Source organism: Atractosteus spatula, chromosome 19 (genome assembly GCF_055471065.1).
Source record: "Atractosteus spatula isolate fAtrSpa1 chromosome 19, fAtrSpa1.hap1, whole genome shotgun sequence".
Lineage (NCBI taxonomy): Eukaryota > Metazoa > Chordata > Actinopteri > Semionotiformes > Lepisosteidae > Atractosteus > Atractosteus spatula.
The window spans coordinates 2,843,637-2,861,979 of record NC_142724.1 but is presented as its reverse complement, the minus strand read 5'-3'; the positions used below and the strand labels follow the sequence as shown (position 1 = coordinate 2,861,979).

General features: G+C 53.7%; 1 protein-coding gene across 3 annotated transcripts in view; it reads left to right on the top strand.

Annotated features, from left to right (window-relative positions):
* The first annotated feature begins 1,428 nt into the window (after positions 1 to 1,428).
* ppp1r16b (protein phosphatase 1, regulatory subunit 16B) overlaps positions 1,429 to 18,343 on the top strand; it is a 37,595-nt gene continuing 20,680 nt past the window's right edge. Inside the window, exons 1-3 of one of the 3 annotated variants that reach the window (XM_088937278.1) lie at positions 1,677 to 1,849; positions 2,769 to 2,852; positions 12,363 to 12,736. In XM_088937278.1, the coding sequence (XP_088793404.1) occupies positions 12,493 to 12,736 (244 nt within the window). In that variant the 5' untranslated portion in view covers positions 1,677 to 1,849; positions 2,769 to 2,852; positions 12,363 to 12,492. Of the gene's footprint in view, positions 1,850 to 2,768; positions 2,853 to 12,095; positions 12,170 to 12,362; positions 12,737 to 18,343 lie in introns of those variants that run through there. The other 2 variants (XM_088937276.1, XM_088937279.1) reach the window with 2 other exon arrangements.

The following is an 18,343-nucleotide window of genomic DNA, read 5'->3' as shown; positions in this document are numbered from 1 at the left end:
TTCAGCAGTTTTGGTGTGTGTGTGTGTGTGTGGGTGGGGGGGGGGACATAGTTTTCAGCCTCTCCATCTCTCTTTTGTGATGTATTTGAAGCGGCGGGACAGATTTAGTCCCACACAGCGGAAAGAAACCGTACGATCGCGATGCATCACTGCTTCTTTGAAATTCAGTTTCATTTCTTCTCGCGCAGTCCGCCGAGGGTTAATTTCCATTCCTCTTCGTTTCCAGCCGCACCTCCCAAACCTCTCATCGGGAGGTCCGAGCCGGCCCTGCGGGGGTGGCAAGGGGGTCCCAGGGTGATGTGGTTCGCGCGAGGGGCGCTTATGTCTTGGCCCCGGGTTCCAGGAGCGGGGTGGACAGCTGCCCGTGACATTTCTTGTCGGCGGTCCCTCATGGATCCGTAGTCTTCAGAAATCGCTGCTACTTCTCTAGAAGCCTCACAGCCGTGTTGCTGAAGCAGATAGCCTGGCCTCCTTCAAGAAGCAGGGGGATGAGGTGCTTGAATCGACTCAACTGCCACCGAACGGGGCGAATGGCCTACCGGCTGTGTTCTTATCTTGTGTATTTTAATCCGTAGCTTTCATCGTTTAGGGGAATCTCAGATTATCAAACAACAGATGTCAAGTTACGATTTACTCGCTTTTTTTTTCAGACGTGCAACGGACGCCCGAAATTGTTCCCGTCTTGACGCACATAACCGCGTCTAACGATCATTATTTTTCAACGCCAAAGTGACGCCGCGCACGACGAGCGGCCGTCTGAGCTGGGCTGCTTGTCCCTCGATACCTTCACACTCAAGGCCCTGCTATCGCCCTGCGCGTCCTTGTCCTTGGGTGAGAAATAAAAACAAAGTATTTTTAACCCACAGAACCGCAGCCCGTAGTTGCTGTAATAGTTGACCCCTCGCATTGAAGTTAAATAGCCCTACCACGAACACCACGGTGGCCCTGTTTTACAGTAACTGTGTCACTCTTCTGTGATCTAATATCACACAGCACGGGGACAGTCTGAAACAGGCTGCCTTCTCTTAGCGCTTAATAACTGAACATCCTCAATTAACACTTAATTAACGACGCGGGCTTCACGGGCAGAGCTGCAGCTGTCAGTAGCGGATACAGGGAGGCTCGGCGGTGTTTTAAGACGAATTTTGACAGCTATACCTCCGGGGTTCCCCCCGTGTAATCTTGGTACGTACAGTACAGCAAATATCCAGCGCGCTTCTGCACGTATCGCCCAATGGACATAGATGTCAAAACATTTTCCAGGGGGTCTAGAGATGGTATTTTATACACCAGTGAATAAGCTTGCAGATTCGTACTGTGCAGTTAACACTGCCAGTAAAGTCGCTGTTGGCCAGCGGAGGCGCTGTGGTTGCCATTATCTCGTTTCCTCAACGTTTAAAGCGTGCGGGCTTTGCCAGCCCCGGCGCTGTGCTAAACGAGCCCCCCGAATCCCGGGTCAGGCGGAGATGCGACGCAGTATAGGGACAACGAGCCGGTGGCCTCCGGCGCATTTTCCTGGATTTCCGTCGGCCAGCCGGTCCCCCAATCCCCGCCCCCCCCCCTAAGTCGTCTCGCCGGCCCCGCCCGGGAGGAGTGACTGTGAGTCGGGGGTGGAGGCGGTTCTGCATCCTGCAAGCGCTCATGTTTATCGTCTCTAACCACTTCCACGGCTTTTTTCTTTGCTTCTTGCTTTTTTGGGGTGTGTGTGTGTGACTGTGTTGAAGAAGCGGGCGGCCGGCGAGAGGAAGATGATTCCGGCGGAACGGTCGACAGCAGCCGGGCTCCGCAACTGAGCCCCGCGGTCGGGACGCGACGCGGAGCGGGGCGCAGGCTGGTACCTTTGACCACAGTGAGTGTGGAGTCTTTCCTGCTTTCTAGCCCTTTGAATTCTTTCGTACCCGCTAAAGTGAGCCGCACTGAGCGGCCGGTGTCCTCTTTCTGGTTGTTACTGGGGAGGGGGCAGTCCATTTGCCAAAGAAGCTGTGGCAGACGCGAGAAGTCGGGGTGGAGTGGTGAGGGGGGGGTCGGTCTGTTGCCCCCTGATTCGGGTGCCTGTTGTTACTGTACCGTTACGCGGTTGTCAAACTCCGCTACAGCCGCCAGAAGCGCCGCCAGTTTGGGAACGTGCGAGACGAGGGCAGCCGGGGGGGGGGTTGTCGCCGGGGGACCCTTCCTGGCGAGCTGCAAACTAACACAGAAGGAAGCGGATCGACCTGCGAGGCGGGCTGGTTAATTAATCCCAAATGTCGGGGCCGTACGGAGCCCATCGGAGGACGCAGAAGACGGCGGACAGTGCGCGCAGGCTTGGGGCAGCCCTGCCGGGTCTCAGGCGAGACATTCACATCACTTTCCCGCTGTGGTTGAGGGGGACAGCGAGCACATGCGGTTTTCTGTTTTAATGCTGCTAGTATTTTTTTTTTTACAACAAATGTTTAAACTATTTAACAAAAAGCTGGTCGTGGTAATTGTTTGTTGTTTTACTAATAAAGCGAGTGTGCTGCTTAAATCCACGCCATGAGCCACGCCGTATTCGGAAGTCGGGTTCGTGTCCCCTCATCGAGGGCAGTGACCGCTGGCTGAAATGCTGGATGGATTTGATCGCTTAAGGAGACGGCGAGGGGAGCCACGTTCGTGTAGAGGCGCTTTGAAGACGGAGGCTTCTCCCCTCGACAGACCTCCGGCACCACACTCGCGTCCCCGCCTGCGTCGTCCTGCCTTGCGAGCTCCCGAGGTTTAGCCTGACAGCGCCTCTTTGTAATCACTTTCAGCAACGGGCGATGCATGTCTCCCACGGGCGCGCGCGCACACACACGGGTGGAAGCGAGCGAGCGAGCGACGACGGGAAGACTCAGGTACTGTCGTTCGGCAGCTGTCCCTCCTCGCAGGTCAGCGCTCGCCGTGTTTTTGTGGCTGCGGTTTTGGCGAGGACCCGTCCTGACAGCTGCAACATTTCTGCGGAAAATCTTGCAATCTGTAAATCTGCGCGCCCTGCATTTCGCTGAGTGCAGGCGTCCCAGAAACCAGGGGTAGGTTTCTTGAAATTTGACAGCTCTTGATAGGAACTGCCTGGATAAGGGCTGTGGGGAATCTACCTCAATCTCCTTTTTTTAAAAGTTGTGCGTAAAACAAGAGTCACACCACAGTTAATGCCCTGTCGATGTGGTGCTCGAAACGTTTGCAACCCCTGAGATAAGACGACGCGACTGGAGGAAATGATGCAGTTTCTTCGTCTGAAAGCGCTGTCTGAGGCCGAGAGTAGGAAATTCGAGTGGGCTGGCGGCGATAGCGAACAGGTGAAAATTCTCCTTCAAATGCCTTCTTCCTGGTGGGCTGCAATTTCATTGCAGTTATTTTTGGCGTGCGAAGGAACAAATGTAGCAGGTTAAAACCCCCCAGAACTCCCCCGAGCCGCTCCTCGTGGGATGTCTCTTGCTCATTAAGAGTCTCATGCACTTGTACGCACCTAGATTAAAGTCGTTAAATACCAGGGACCATGTAATATTCATACAGGAAATAGCAGTGCCTACGATTGTCTCATAGTTAAGTGCAGCTACAGTAGCCCTCCACTCAAAGAGGAGACTTTGTTTTTAAATATTTATAATGAGACGTTTTACAGTGAGAATGGCCCAGTGGCACAGCGCTGGGGCCCTGGGTTCACTTCCTGACCCGGGGTGCTGTCTGTGTGGAGTTTGCACGTTCTCCCCGTGTTCGTGTGGGTTTCCTCTGGGTGTTCGGGATTCCTCCCACAGTCCAAAGGCATGCTGGTGGGATAAGGGGCTTCTGAGAAAACCGGCCGTGATGTGACCGTGTGTGCGTGTGTGTCAGCCCTGCCCTTGTGCCCTTGTCAGGATAGACTCTGGCTCCCCTGCGACTGGACTGGAATTCCTGAACCGGAAGAAGTGGCTCGGAAATGGATGGAATTTTAGCGCAAGTGGGACGTGTCACTGAGTCTTTTCCCAGATAAACCAGGCTGGATTCTTGTGGCGTAGGAGGAGGACCGTCCACTCCCACATCTCCTGTGCAGGGCGTTCCTTCCCTTGGTGATGATGTCACCCAGGTGCGCCGTGGGAGTCGGGGAGCTCGTGGGCCTGTTTCTCGATGTCCTGCTGGCCGCTCAACTGCAGCCACAGGGCGATGAGGAAACAGGCTCTTTTTTTTTTTTTCCTTCTGAAAGAGGGGTGACAGGAACTCTCTGGGACGGGCCCCGCACATCTCTTGAAAGCACGGGCCCGTAATTGCTTGATGAGGTGTGGGGGGTTCTTGAGAGCTTTTCCCAGCTGGTGTGTTTCGGGTGACGGGCCAGCCCTGAGCGGCAGGGCCTGTGTCCGTGTGCAGAGAGGGCTAACTCGAGAGCCTTCAGTGTCGGCAGCCGGGAGGCATTCAGAAGGGTTAGCCACTGCGTTTCTTCTTGTGTCCAGTTCCTGACTGCTGCACTTTTCACGGTACGCCTTCCGACTGAGAGCTGTAGTGACTCCTGCAGTGCGCTATTAATGAACCCTCTGTGGTCTGTCGGGACTTGAAATTCCGGTCAGTAGAAAAAGTGCGCTGGCCTGGTGGGACTGCCGAGTTCGGCCCAGAGATGGGGGACTGCACCGGCCGGCGGCAGTCTCCTGAAGGGCCAGGTGAGGCGGAAGGGCCACCGAACATCAGAATCGCGGCCACATTCACTCTGCGAAACGCTCCTTTGAGCGAATTCAAATAATGTCCACGTCCAGCTGCCTGTGAATATTGCACAACAGTGAAAACGTCTCCCTGGCACGTTTCTGACAAAGGAAGCATTCCTGCAATATACGAGCAAGCCTCGTTTGTGTCGCACCCAATCAAAAAATCAGAAGGGGTTGAAATGCTCAGGTGTAGCCCGGAGGAGTGCCGAGTGAAGATGTGAAACGTGTGGAACGCAAGAAAGGTTACAGACAGAGGGCTGTCCGTTCGTCCCTCTAGCCCCTTTGCTAGTTATTAGCTCAATATAAGGATTGCATCCATTCAGCTTCTTGAAAGAAGTCATTGTGTTGGCTCCAACAGCAGCTGGTTCCACACTCCTGCCACCCTTTGTGTAAGGAAGTGCCCGTGCGTCAAATCTCAGACTGGTACCTAAGCAGCCGCATTGATTACCCGGCCCTTTTCCGTTGCTTTTTCAGTGTGAGTGGAGCATGTCCGCCTTCCTCTTAGGTGATGGTCTGCATCTCAGCGTGCTAGAGAGGTCGTTTTTAGGATGTGCTGGCTCATGAGCTTGACAAAGGCTGCTAACCTGTGACTACAGTGCCTTAAACACTCCTGCCCTACCCTGACCTGTGCTTGTGCCCCACCTGATTGCCCTGAAATGTGATTGTGCCAAATCAGAGCAGCCTGATTGCAGCCAGCCTGCCAGCAGCCAGTGGCGATTAAGCCGGGCGTTTAGTGCTGTTGATTGAGACATGGGCATCTGTGGGGCTACAGATGTGTTTCGCCACTAAAGTCATTCATTTATAGCAGACGTCTCCAACTCCATTCCTGGTGGGTCTCCTGGCCTTTGTTCCAGCCTGAGTAAGTCAATTAAACAACCTAATTGTTTTCTAATTTAGACTTACAGGATTTTTCATAAGGTCTTGTGCAGTTGATTACACAAGACGTCCACTTTAGTAAAGGTACAGTCGGGTACCTGTATATCACCTCAGAGCCTGGATTGCAGCATTAGAGTGATGCTGTTTAATAAATAGACCAAGTATGTAACTGAGACTAAAGACCAGAAGACACCAGGTCCCTCAGGAACTGAGCCTAAGACCCCTGACTTATCAGCATTGTGATCTTCCTACCTTGATTAGTCGGCAAGGGTCGTGCTTGCAGGATTGCCATGTGCTTCAGAGCGATGTTGGGGTGACGGGGGGCGCCGCCGCCTGTGATGTAGGGGTACAGGCAGTGTTTGTGTCTGTCCTGCGGCGCTTGCGGGCCGGGGGTTGTGCCGCACAGTGAGTGAATGTGCGCGTAGAGGAAGTGAACTCGCCGAAATGGCCCTGTGTGTGAAAATGCCAGGAAGGCGTGGGACTCCGTTAGCCATTGTCAGCGTTCTTCCTTGTATTGTTGTGCGGGAGAGCGGCGTGTCACGGACTCGGGCCCTGCAGCCCAGAAGCGAAACTCAGCTGCTGTTCGGTAGTATCGGTTCCCGGCGCAGTCCTGGGGGGGAGACCAGCAGCAGGACGGCTCCAGCGAGCCTGATTGCAGTACATTTGCTCTTCACTGTATGAGCTCCCGGGTGAAATGAATGCTGAGCTGTATGATACTGCGTGGCTGTTGTACTGTAAAAGCAGAGCTGCAGCAGACTGGGACCATACAAGAGGCACTTAGCAGGCTAATTGCTTGCAAAAATGTGAGCGGTGTGCGTTGAGGCAGTGTAGGACGGGGCTGTACTGGGGTGCTGTCCAGTCCTGGTCCTGGGAGCACCCCGTTTGGCTGAACCAGCAGGCCCTTCCAGAGGTGTCTTGAGGCTAGCAGGAATTTTCATATGCCATTTCCCATGCATCCTCTTATCTGCCCGAAAGTCAAGCTATTGCACATGTGCTCACACTTACTGTTCCAGTAAAACACTGCACAGCAACGCGTGCTGCCTTCCCCCAGCTCATTCTGGCTCTTGAAGTCGAAGGACAAGCTCGTATCGGAAAACGGTTTCAGGGTGTGGGCCTGGAATGCAGCTCTCCTTGAGACTCGCCTGTCGGGAGGGGGCAGGAGTCTGTCCGGACCCTGGGCTCCCGTCCTCCGGCCCAGCACTGTGGAGGGAGCAGGAGCTGGGAGGTGTCGGCTCTGGGCAGCGCTGAGCGGTGGCTTTGTGTGGCTGTCCTGGTTTGCTCAACAATGGCCCACAATCGGCCTGGGCTGAGAGCATTAGATCCAGGGCCAAGTGGGGTAAATGAATTCTGTCTCCCGAGCCAAGTAGGACAAGTAATCTCTGAATGAGCAGCTCTGTACGCAAGGCTGCTGTGTGGAGGTCAGGGTAGGAAGGGCCTCAGTGGTCTCCCTCTTTCGGGACACACCGGGGGACGAGCCGGAGAGGAACCCAGGTTGTTCCCTGAAGTTAAGTTGGGAAAGCGAGAGGTGAATCCCATAATAACCGCTCCGGAAGGAAGCGAAGCTGGGCTTCAGAGCCGGAAACACGAGGCTGGGAGAACAGACCAGTCTGGCAAGCAGAAGGAAAGTGTGAAAGTGTTTCTTTGTTTTGGAAATTCCCGAGAGCTCGGTGAGGGGTGTACTGTGTTTGCAATGTGCCGTCGTATCTCCTGTCGGCCATCCCGTGCCTGTTTCGGATCTCCATGCGGGACTGCTGTGTGGTCGCCGCAAGGCCCATCCATGTGACCCTGAAACTGCTCCTTTCCCGTGCTGCTGTTGAATTGCAGTGTTTCAGCAGCACTGTTGTGGTCTCTCTCCCCACGTGTTTCCACCAGGCCTGGGGAGGCAGTGTGGGAACCCTCTGGGCCTGGCCTGGGCAAGGTCGCGTGGAGTTCAGGGTGAGGGGTCAGGCAGAGGTTAAGGGGGTGTGAAGGTGAGAGGTTGGGTTGTACTTTCAGCCTTCAGCTAGAGGGAATTCTCGGCTTTCCCTTCGACAGAAGGTGCTTTTGTTTTTGCTGCTACTGCAGTGTAATTTTGCCTGCCTAAGTGGATTTTCTTTTAAGCCTTATAACACAAAATTGAGATTAAATTGTTTATTTGGCACTGACAGAAAACCTCACCCAGGCTTAATATCCAGTAATGAAAGTCTGTGCTTCCTGCGTGCGCAGCACAATTACAAAGGGGGTATGATTGTCTTTTTTGTGTTGTTTTTTTTTTTCAAGGACAGGACTCCTAGTTTTCGTCAAATCACATTCCGAGGTGTGTATGTGTGGGGAAGGGGGGGGGGTTCTGAGATTGCGGATATGGCTGTCAGATACAGCCATACTCCAGCCCCCTGCTCCTCTCCCTCCTGCTGAAGGGGGCAGTTGTTGCGCACATGTGTGGTCCGGGGCAGAAATGGGTGCCTGCATTCGCAACGCAGTAGGGACGAATGTTGCTCCTTCTTCTGTCTTCGGTGGGGGGTGGCATCATGCGGTGAGCTTGTGGTTCCTGGCCTTAGCCACCTCCTGCGTGTCAGTGGAGCAGCTGGCCCTACACTAACTGTGGCAGAGTCACGGCCGCTCTTCCAGCCAGCTCGGCCCCCCCGTGGGGGGGGGTGGGGGGGGGCGCTCTGTCCGTGCTTGCAAGAGGAAGCAGTTATCTGGATAAGATCTCTTCCTGCTGAAGGTTGCCTGCGGGTGAATGAGGTCTCCAGCGCTCAAGGGCCGGCGAGCTCCCGCCTGAGCAGGTGCACCTCGCTAAGCAGTGGCAAGAGAGAGACCTGGGAGGTGGGGGGGGGGGGTATTTAAAAAAAGACAGCTCAGTCGAAGCATTTATCAAATGACGGGAATAAGGCGTCGGAGAATTATAGGATTGTTACCTCTGGAGGAAGGGAAGGTGAAGATGGCAGGCGGGGGGGGGGGGGCTACTGGACCAGCCATTTCCTGAAAGACACCAGGTTGTCGGCTTTAACAACGTGGCTGGGTTTGCTTCTTCCACGCTCCCGCCACCCTTTGTGTAAAGAACTGCCTCCTCTTCTCTTTAGAAGAAATGTACTTCCCCGTCATTTCGACATCGGCCCACTGGTGAGTGTTTGTTGTGTTTCGGGTTGACTGACCTGGTTAAGAAAGTTAAAAGAAAACGACTCCAAAACTTGGGTCTGCCCTGCCAGCGCCTGTCGGTGTTACAGATGTGCAGAGCTGCAGGAGTTCAGCCGAAAAGGCCCTCAGCTCTCTTGCGTGGCGGAGATCCAGCTGCTCTGCTGCAGTATTTCTGTGAAAAGTCTTTCAGAGTGGCAAGACAGCGAGGCGCATTCTTAAGGTAAAAAAGGAAAATAAAATTGAAACACCAGAAAAGAAACAGATTACAAGGAAACACAGGAGTAATTTACATTGAAGAAGCTGAACGGAAGTTTTTTTTTTCCCTGATCGTTGTTTCCTTGTTGCAAATGATGTTTTTTAGTGTGTTTTGCATGGAGAAGGTCACGAAGGAGCAAGACAGAAAGAGTGAAATAATGCTTTTGTTGTGATGAATAATGAAAACCATGAAGGGGTGAAAATGTGCCGGGTTCGGGATGGTTCTTTCTCGGGACACAGGGCCCCGAAGGCTTCCTTGTGCATCTGCACTGCAGTGGCCTGTCTGCTCGCTCCTGCCTGTCCGTGTCAGTCTGTCTGCTCTGTGTGCAGCGCTGCTGGTGGGGCTGGCTTGTCTCTCTGAGCCCTCCTTGGAGCCGTTTTGGGATCTCCCTTAAGATCCTTGGTTTGTGATGTTTAGTCCTTCCCTCTCAGTGCAGTGGGATTTCTCTGGGCTAACTTTAGGCCTTTCCCCACCCCATCCTATTCCTGGACACTAAGGTCATTACCATTGTGGCCTGGCAGCCGAGCTATTCTCAGCTGTCTTCGGTGCCCCTTTGTAATTCCGAGAGCGCCTGTGCGTCTTACACACATCACACTGTGTTTGCTCTGGTTTTTCTGGGCTGTGCGGCTTCCTCTCCCACTGTCAGAATGCAGAGCGCTGGGGAAAGGGGGTTTATAAACACTGGATCAGGAAGGAGGAGATAATGGGGACTCTGAGCTGCAGCAGGAGCTGGGAGCTGTCCGTGTCTGTGCCGTGCACACCAGACAGCGCAATCACTCTCAGGAGCTGATTAGATCAGTGGGCTCCCAGACCCCCGCTGCATCTTCATAATATAATTTAGCGTGTATGTTAAAATAAGAGAAATAATCTTGTCTGTTGATTTCAAGGCCTGATGAAAAACTGACTGTTTTTTTCTGTTTGGGCTTTGAGGAGATGAGGCGGAACAGGCCATCTGTATCTTCTGACAGCAAGTGTGGAGCACAGGTCTAATAGCGCCTGCTTTTCTGATGTCACTGGTGAACGACTAGACAAAGACAAATGAAGCCGACCCCCTTTGAAATTTCAAACCAAATGTCATTGAGAGGAATGGAAGAAAGTACAGAAGAAATTTGGCCCATGAGAAGAGGCTGATTGGCCCATATAGCACGTTTGGTGGTTAGTAGTTAATCAATCCCAGCATCCCACCCACCTTTTTCTTGAAAGAAGCCAGGGTCTCGGCATCAGGGATATGGCTGGGTAGCTTGTTCCACACTCCCACAAACCTTTGTGTAAAGAAGTGCCTCCTGTTCTCGGTTTTCAGTGTACTTCCTACTTGACCCTCGGGTTAGTGATCCACTGGCAGCGCCTTGAAGGAAAAGGAGAAGTCCGGACAGGTTTGGTCCCGATAATGGGATTGTCTGTGCACTTCAAAGCCAGCCCAGATTAAACCTTGAACTTTTGTTTAGATCATTATTAATCTGCTGTAGCTGGGTGCTGTGGGAGGGAAAAGGTTGAAAAACACAGATTTCAGGGCTGTTGTGTTCTCTTTTTTTTTCTGTTTCGTGCCACTCCTTCCTGGTGGGGGCAAGACCAGATGCAGGCAGCCTGGCAGTAGGGCAGCTGTCAGGCGGTTCCCCTCCCTCTCTGCTCCCACGCTGGCCCTCTCTCCAGCAGAGAAGGGTGCTTTTGTCTCCAGAGAGGAGCCCGGTTAGCAGTTCTGCCTCGTGTCTGGCTCCGGGAGACCGGGCTGTCTTGGTACCCTTAGCACGCAGATATTTATTTGTAACTCAGACCTGCTTCTTAAGAGCGGATTCAGTAAAACCCATCAGAAGACACTGAGGCTGCATGGTGAAAGAGGTGAACTTGAGAGTCTTTGTTCTTGGGTTCTGTAGAACGTCCCCTGGTCCTAGGCTGTGCTTCCTGTGCACAATCACAAGAAACATCGTCTTAAAAATTGTAATTTTTTACAACTTCCTTTCTTGACTTGAGAAAGCTTCTTCTAAACAGCTTGGATATGGGAAGCGGTTAATTCAAGACCACATTTCTGCACCTTCTTCAATATGGCAGATGCTGGCGATTTGATTTTAAGTGCATACTGCCTTGTGTTCTTTCCAGACCGAGCTGCAGCATAAATGTTTTAGCGCAGTGAGGCCTCCCAGCTGCCTGCAGGTTGCAAGCTGGAGCTCTGAAAGTTGTTCTTGTTCGTGTTTGAGGCACAGGAGAGGTGAAGGCCAGGAGCAGCTGAAGCGAGAGAATAAAAAGTAGGTCAGTCAGGAAAGCATATAATAATGTTGCTGGATTCAGAGTTTTGATAAAAGGTTTGTCCAAACAAGGAGCAGATGAAAGTAAGGTCAGTGGCCCGATACTGGGATCTGAGGGTGGGTGTCTCGGACTGTTTCTGGAGGAGCACTGCTTTTTGTCCCACCTTGAGGAGTCAGTTCACCTGATGATTTTGTCCTCTAGACATGCTTAGGAGTTTTCGGAAGGTCTTTCACAGCCTCTGCACGACACATTGCACCTCAGGCGCCTTGGCCTTGTGTTAAAAATGCCTCGTGCACAAAGGTGAAGCAGTTATGTGAGAGCACTCAGGTGAAACGAAAGCAGAACCCGTTTGAGCCTCGTGTCTCGGGCGGGGGCTCGTGCTGTAGTTTCTCTCCGCGCTGCGCCAGCTGCTGGGGGGCTCCTGCCCTCCCCCTGCTGTTTGCCTGGGCAGACTGGGCACAGGACTGCCTGGCGGGCAGCTGGTGGGCGGCTAGCAGGCGCCTAGCGTGCAGCGTACCCGGACAGAGACAACAGGAAGTGGTTAGCCGGCCGCAGTGCGCAGTGCGCAGCGCGCAGCGCTCTCTCTCTGCCTGCCCTGACAGGATGCGGGGCAGGTGAACGGGGCTCTGCTGCACAAACAGAAGCTTCTGACGCTCCAAATCGCTGTCGCCTCTCGGCCTCTCTCTCTCTCTTTCTTTTTGTTTTGTCAAGTTGGCTGCCTTGGCGCGGAGCCGTTCGGTCCAGGAACAGGCCACCCCCCCTCGGTCGGTAGGGCCCTGAAAAGAAACAGATGTTCGAAAAGTCTCTTCTGTCCCGGTTTAACACGTTGTACACCGCGGTGCCTGTTCCTGTGTCTCCTTGAGCCGGGGCCGTGTGCCTGCTCCGCTGTCGCCTCTGGGCGGCGGAGCGAGGAGGAAGGGCCTGGTTTCTCTGGGACTGATGCGATGCTAATTGAACAAACGGAGAGGGCGTCCACGATTGATTGCCTTGGACTTCTTCCTTCACTCATGAGCAGGTCATTCCACTGTAACTATTCCTCTGTAACGAGCGTGTTCTCACCTGGACCTGGAGAGAGCGCCCGGGCCACCTGGCTGTGGGTTTTAGTGTCTCAGCAGGGCGCCCAGATGCTCGGCCATGGTGGAGTGTCCGGCCAGTGTCCGGCCAGTGTCCGGCCAGTGTCTCACTGTGCTTCTCTTCCTCCCCTCCAGGGTCCCTGCTGAGCCCTGGCGAATGATGGGCAGTGGCAGCAGCCCAGCAGAGAGGAGGAGCCCCCAGTAGCCCCCCACCCCCCCACCTGCCCGAGGACCTGTGTCTCCGGCCACCTCCTCCTGCGTTGCCATGGCGAGCCCCGGGGAGCTCCCGGGCGAGCTGGAGAAGATGCCCAGCCTGGCGCGCCTGCAGGCGGCGCAGAAGCGGCGGGCGCAGCAGCTGAAGCGCTGGGCGCTGTACGAGAAGGAGATGCAGAGCAGGAAGCGCAAGGCGGACAGGCGGCGCCCCGCCCCCCCGGGGCCCCGGAAACGGGTCTCCTTCAGCGCCAGCGTGGCCCTGCTGGAGGCCTCCGCTCGCAACGACTCCGAGGAGGGTAGGTGACGGGGCCGTTCACTTCCTCTCTGCTTCATCTTGGGCTGTTTCTTTCCCGCTTCCTGTGATTCCTCCCGCTGCTCCTCATCTCGCTCGCTGCCAGGCGTCTGTCGGACGCACGTGGAGTTCTTCATGCACCGTGCCAGTTTCCTGCTGGGGGCGGCACAGTGCCAGGGCTGGTTCAGCTCTCCTGCCTCACGTCTCCAGTGTCCTCCGTTTACTTCCAGCTGTGTGCCTGTCTGTGGGGAGTTTGCGTGTTCTTCCTGTGTGCTTGTGGGGGTCGGGGCACAGCTGCTCCAGCCAGGAGCACCGGGAGAGGAAGCTGCTGGTGTCCAAAAGCGCAGGGACAGGGATGGTTTGGACAAGGGGGTCATTTGCCTTCCCTGAGGAATCTTGGGATGGAAGTGGGAATGCTCTGAGTCAGTGGACGTGCAGAGGCAGTTCCGACCCAAATCGCCTGCTTCCGGGGAATGGGAGGGCCAGACGATGTTTTGTAGAGATCCTCATGTCTTGCGTCGGAGCTACGCCCGCAGCGAGCTGCTCGTGTGTTTGAGTGCGGGGCAGGGCTGTGACTGCCCCTGTAGCTCCTCCCCGCAGGTAGCGCATACCAGGAGCAACTGGTGCTGCTGAGAAAGTGCCCACAGCGCTGATGGAGAGCCGTGGGTGAGGAGGGGGCCTGGAGCAGGGTGCGTGTGCGTGTGCGTGTGTACAAAGGGGGGATTGTCTGTTTTTAATGCTGGAAGGCAATACCTGAGCCCTGGGAGGCTGCAAAGCCCGTACATCGCCTCTGATGTGAGAGGTCTGACCCAGGCACCTCCCGTGTGACCCCCAGTAATAGCTGTGAAATTGCTGCTCTGTGAAGTCGTCTTGATCGCCTTTGTGTCGGGGCGCGCTCTGTAATAGGGGCTCAGATTGCTTTCCTGGCTGCGGCTCGCAGCTCGGCAGCTGAGCAGCAGTGGTCCTGGAGGGCAGAGAGGGTGGGGCGGGGGGGGGGGGGGGTTGGGCTGTGCTAGAGCGAAGCAATGATATCCTGCTCATCTTCGAGTCATGACAGTGAATTGTCCAAAACCCAGCCGCAGGCTCCTGTGGTGTTAGGACGGATCGCTATTCACATCTGAAGGATGATCGGACTGACATCCACTTGTAATACCGTTTAGCTTGTACCTCTAGGACAGTCCTATTTATTTCATGAACAAGGTTTACAGGAGGATCAAGCAAGGAGCTGCTCCACTGCTTCATCGGGTACAAAGAAACAAGAAGAGGTTAATTCCACACTGAACAACCCGGCACCTCACACCAGAAGACTCGGGAGCTGAAACGATGTGGTTTTTTTTACTTTTCACTGCAGATTTAATCTCTACTAGTTCCTTCATATCATTCATAGATCAGTTGAACTACACCAATCTATAAATGATACTAAGGAACAAGTCAAACAAACCAGTTCAGGGCCTCCTTAAGAGGTCGGTCATCATTCTATAGGCCCTTGTCTTTGCTGAGTACCTCTCAAGCCCCACTGAATGCTGGTTAAGGACTTACTTACCGGCTCCACACAGGCCAAATCCGAAAATTCACTCCTCTGAACGTACCTTGCTTGGCTACATCCAGCGTATACTTGCTGCTGGTACGTCTGAGGCTGCACAGCCAGTTACCCTCCTCCCCATCTGTCTGCCTATCCCCTGGTGCTCCGGTGAGGGGAAACACGGGTCCGACTGCCGCCGCCGCCGCTCAGGGAGCAGGCTGGTCACGGGCGGGAGGGAGCCAGAGGCTCGCCGTTTGATCGACGTCAAATGAGAAAGTAGCAAAGCCGCGCGTGCCTCGGGCAGAGGAAGAGCTGCACGGCGGTGCTCTCAAGGATCTGAACAGTGGCTGTAAAATTGCATTCGTTGGAAATCTTTTTTTTTTTTCCGAACCTCAGTATCTGCAGAGATCTGCAGTGCGCGAGTGGTACTGGCTCGGGGAAGAACCCCCCCCCCAACACATTCGTTCAGGAAACCACACGCGTTCCCTCTGGTATTGTGGGCTCTGCTCCTGCCGGCAGTTGGACCGAGGGGTTTCTGTCACGTGATGCATGAAATTGTTGGACGGTCTTCAGAATGACTGTTTCTATTTTTTTTAAAAAACATAAGGTTTTAGAAGTATCAGAGCTTTACGTAACGGAGAATTCAGCGGCTGTGACTGAGTTGTGGAGTAAATTATACATTTTGTTGGTTATCAGTCTTCTGCTTTCATCAGACGGGTAAGCTCACTCAGTCGGAACAGCCTTACAGCTGAGAGGACGTGCCGTCTGTCTCGGGGAGAATGCGTTTTGAAATAGCAGGAGAGGAGAAAGGTCATTTGCTGGCGGCTCTGTTGGAGAATGCTGTGGGTTAGCCGGGGCCCGTTTCCACTCTCCTAGTCTGGAGAGGCGCGAGAAATGACTTTTCTCCCCACGGTCAGGACAGAAGGGGACGTTTGTGCCTGATTTTCCTCCAGTCCCCAAGGCTTGCTGTGTATCCAGACACGCTGACTGTCAGCACATTTCCTTCACAATTGCCCTGATTCAGCCTTTCCCTAATTACAGACTTCAAAACTACAAATTTTTCAACCGAAATCATACCCTCCACTTGACGCCATCCCTTTACTGCCACTCCCCCCTTTAAATATTAACAGTTTCCTTAAAGAAACCACACAGTCTCTACGCTTCATTACAAGCTTAGTGTTTCTGGGCTGTAAGCATGCATGGGGGTTTACCCATCGGCAGAAGGCAGATGTCTCACACTGAAGGCTGAAAGACTGAATCTCTTTCGTCCAGAGGAGAGTGCAGGAGACCTTGCCAAGGTATCCAAAATCCTCAGAAACGCTTCAAAACACAAGCCAGAGTAAAACACAAACCAGAGGGCACAACTGGGAACTGAGTGTCAGTGTATTACATCTTTATGCAAAGGGTGGTGGAGGGTGGAACAAGCTAGCTGCCCAGCCATGTTGTTGAAGTCAAAGCCCTGACATCTTTCGGGGAACAGCTGGGCGAGAGCCTCCGATCAATTAGCTGTTAACAACAAAATGGGCCAGATGTGCTCAATGGCCTCTTCTTATCTGTGACCCGTCTGACATCTTTCTGAGAAGGCGGCAGTAACACAACTACGCCGTTCCCCGCATGTCAGACGGGAATGAGGGTCTCCCAGACGTGTAAATATTTAAAGACAGACTGCAGCATGCCTCGCGCTTCGGAGCTTTGATGTTTTTTGTATTATAAATTTAAGGCCTCGCTCTCGTCTTCAAAGTGCATACACGTCTCGGAGCGCGCGTGGCATCTGAAGCCAGAAGTTATCATTTATTTAAGGCTTCGCTGGCCCTCAGGGGAACGCTGCTGATAGTCAGTGTTAATTCTTCTGTGGAAGAAGAGCTTGTGATAAGAGACGCGTCCCCAGTCAGCAGCCTGATGCAGGATAAGCAGGGCTCTGAGCGAGTGTGGACTTCTCTGCAGTCATGTCTTGGCATGTTGGAGTTGCGGCTGAGGGAGGAGAGTCTGTGTGGTGGCTGGGAGGGATCGAGGGGCATGAGCCCCCTTGGTCACTGGATCCCTGGGGGTCTGGAGCAGAGGGCAGCGGCCCGGGACGGGCAAAAGTCTGGGACCCGGGTGTCTGGGTACCTGGGTGCCAGCCTGTAAGCTGAGGTAAAGGCCGCGCAGTTCGGACAGAGAGAGTGGCCGGCGGTCAGGGCAGCTCTAGCAGCCTCTGTCCAGCAGTGGCCCACCTCCCAGCCAGATACACACACACACACGCAGGCTTGCCGACCCAACTCGCACACCCCTCCCTCTCTCCCTGTGCCGCCCTCTCTGGCTCCTGTCGGGAGAGGATGCCCTAATTCCGGTGTTAACGTGCGTTGCCATGGAAACCAGAGGGGAGATCGCCTGAGGCAACCCATTTAGCTTAATCAGGGACTGTTGGCAAACAGTCCCCACAAACACGCACACGCACCCACAGAGCGGCACACGGCGGCGGGGAGGGCAGAGTGTGTCTAACACAGCCGGGGGGGGGGGGGGGTTGTTCAGCCTGGCAAACAATAAATTATCATTTCTGCACACAATTCCAGGAAGCACTCTTTTTTTTTATAAACTTGGGTTCGGTAGTTTGTAGATGAGCTGAAAACAAAGAGGAGGGGGAGGAGGGCGTTCATGCCGGGGAAGAGCCTGCTCTTAGCCTGCCGGGATCAGCGCTCGCTTGTCTGGCATCGCGGGGAAGGCTGTTGATCCTGGCGGGCCGCAGAGCCAGGCGACAAGTTAGCGTGGTTATGCTGTCCCGCAAGATAAGGAAAGCGAATGGATAATGAGGCCATGTTTAGATTGAAAATAAGTGGCTAAACAGCAGCCTTTGTTTAGACAATGAATTGTGCATGAAGTGGGAGATATTACATTTTTATCCCCATTTTTACGTTTATGCCTCTTCATAAGTGTATGCATGCTAAGAGAAGGTTTTTAATTTTTGGGATCATATATTTCTATACTATACATGACCTAGAAGAACCCATTTCCCTTTTAAGCTTCAGGGAGCAGTAACATAGGCAGTATCTGAGTCATATCAATACTGTACAACTTGACTACTATTTTAATTGGCTCTGAGGTCAGTAACAGACATTGATCATGAGACCAATGAGACATACTGAAAGTTTTAAGGGTTGAGTGTTAAACTGCTTTCCCGTATATAGTTTCAAGATGTGTAGTAAGTAGCCAAGTTGTTTAAGCCTTCGAACCACACCTGTGCTGCCCTTGTTTGGAGCAGGTGGTAAGTCAAATCAGGTTTGCTTATATGAGTAGTATGTACACTTCTTACCCCTGCTGGTCAGTAAAGGCCTTGCACCTATAAACTACTTTGCTTAGTTTCTTTGTCGGAAAGATCACCACTTACAGGGTTCAGAGATTAGGAGCTGAAAAGTTCCCCTGACTGCTGGCCTCAAGCTTGTTCCCTTTTTGTGAAGCCATGTTGATCTTTCCACTGTGTCACATGTCCTGCATCTCCGTCTGATGAGCTGGAGGTATCCCGCTGTAATGTTGTGACCACCTATACGTGTATATTGTGCTGGGCAACGTGTTAAGATTTGTAAAAAGGCTTCTGGGAGGACAGTTTAAGGAATAATGCAGCTGTACTTTCGCAGCGAAGGAGTTAATGCAGTCTCCTTTCAGGAGAGGCGATGCTGTCTGAGGCGCGGGAGAATTTGGGGACCAGTTGCCCAGTTTATTGCAGTGCCATGTTGTGCTGTGGTAGTGACCCGTACTGAGATGGGGAAAGAGTGCAGTGCCAGATGAAATGTGCTCTGAGCTCTCGTGAGGAGGTGGAAGGTGGGCCCGGCTGCTGGAGGGAGCAGCAGGAGTGTTGCCTTGATGCTTCAGGAGCTGAGTGCTTGCCAGGCAACAGCTAATGACAGACAGGGCGGCTGGGAGCTGATCTGAAGGCCCTGCAGCGTGCGTGCGTGTGTGTGTGGCCATGATGCCACCCTCCGTTCGTGTGGACTCGGCGCATCTCCAGAGACAACTGCAGTTCCAAGCCTGCAGGTCTGCGGGGCAGGGATTAGCCCAGCGGGATTAAAGAGGCCAGCCTCTGTAATCCCGGGATGAGAGGCTGGGGGCCAGCCC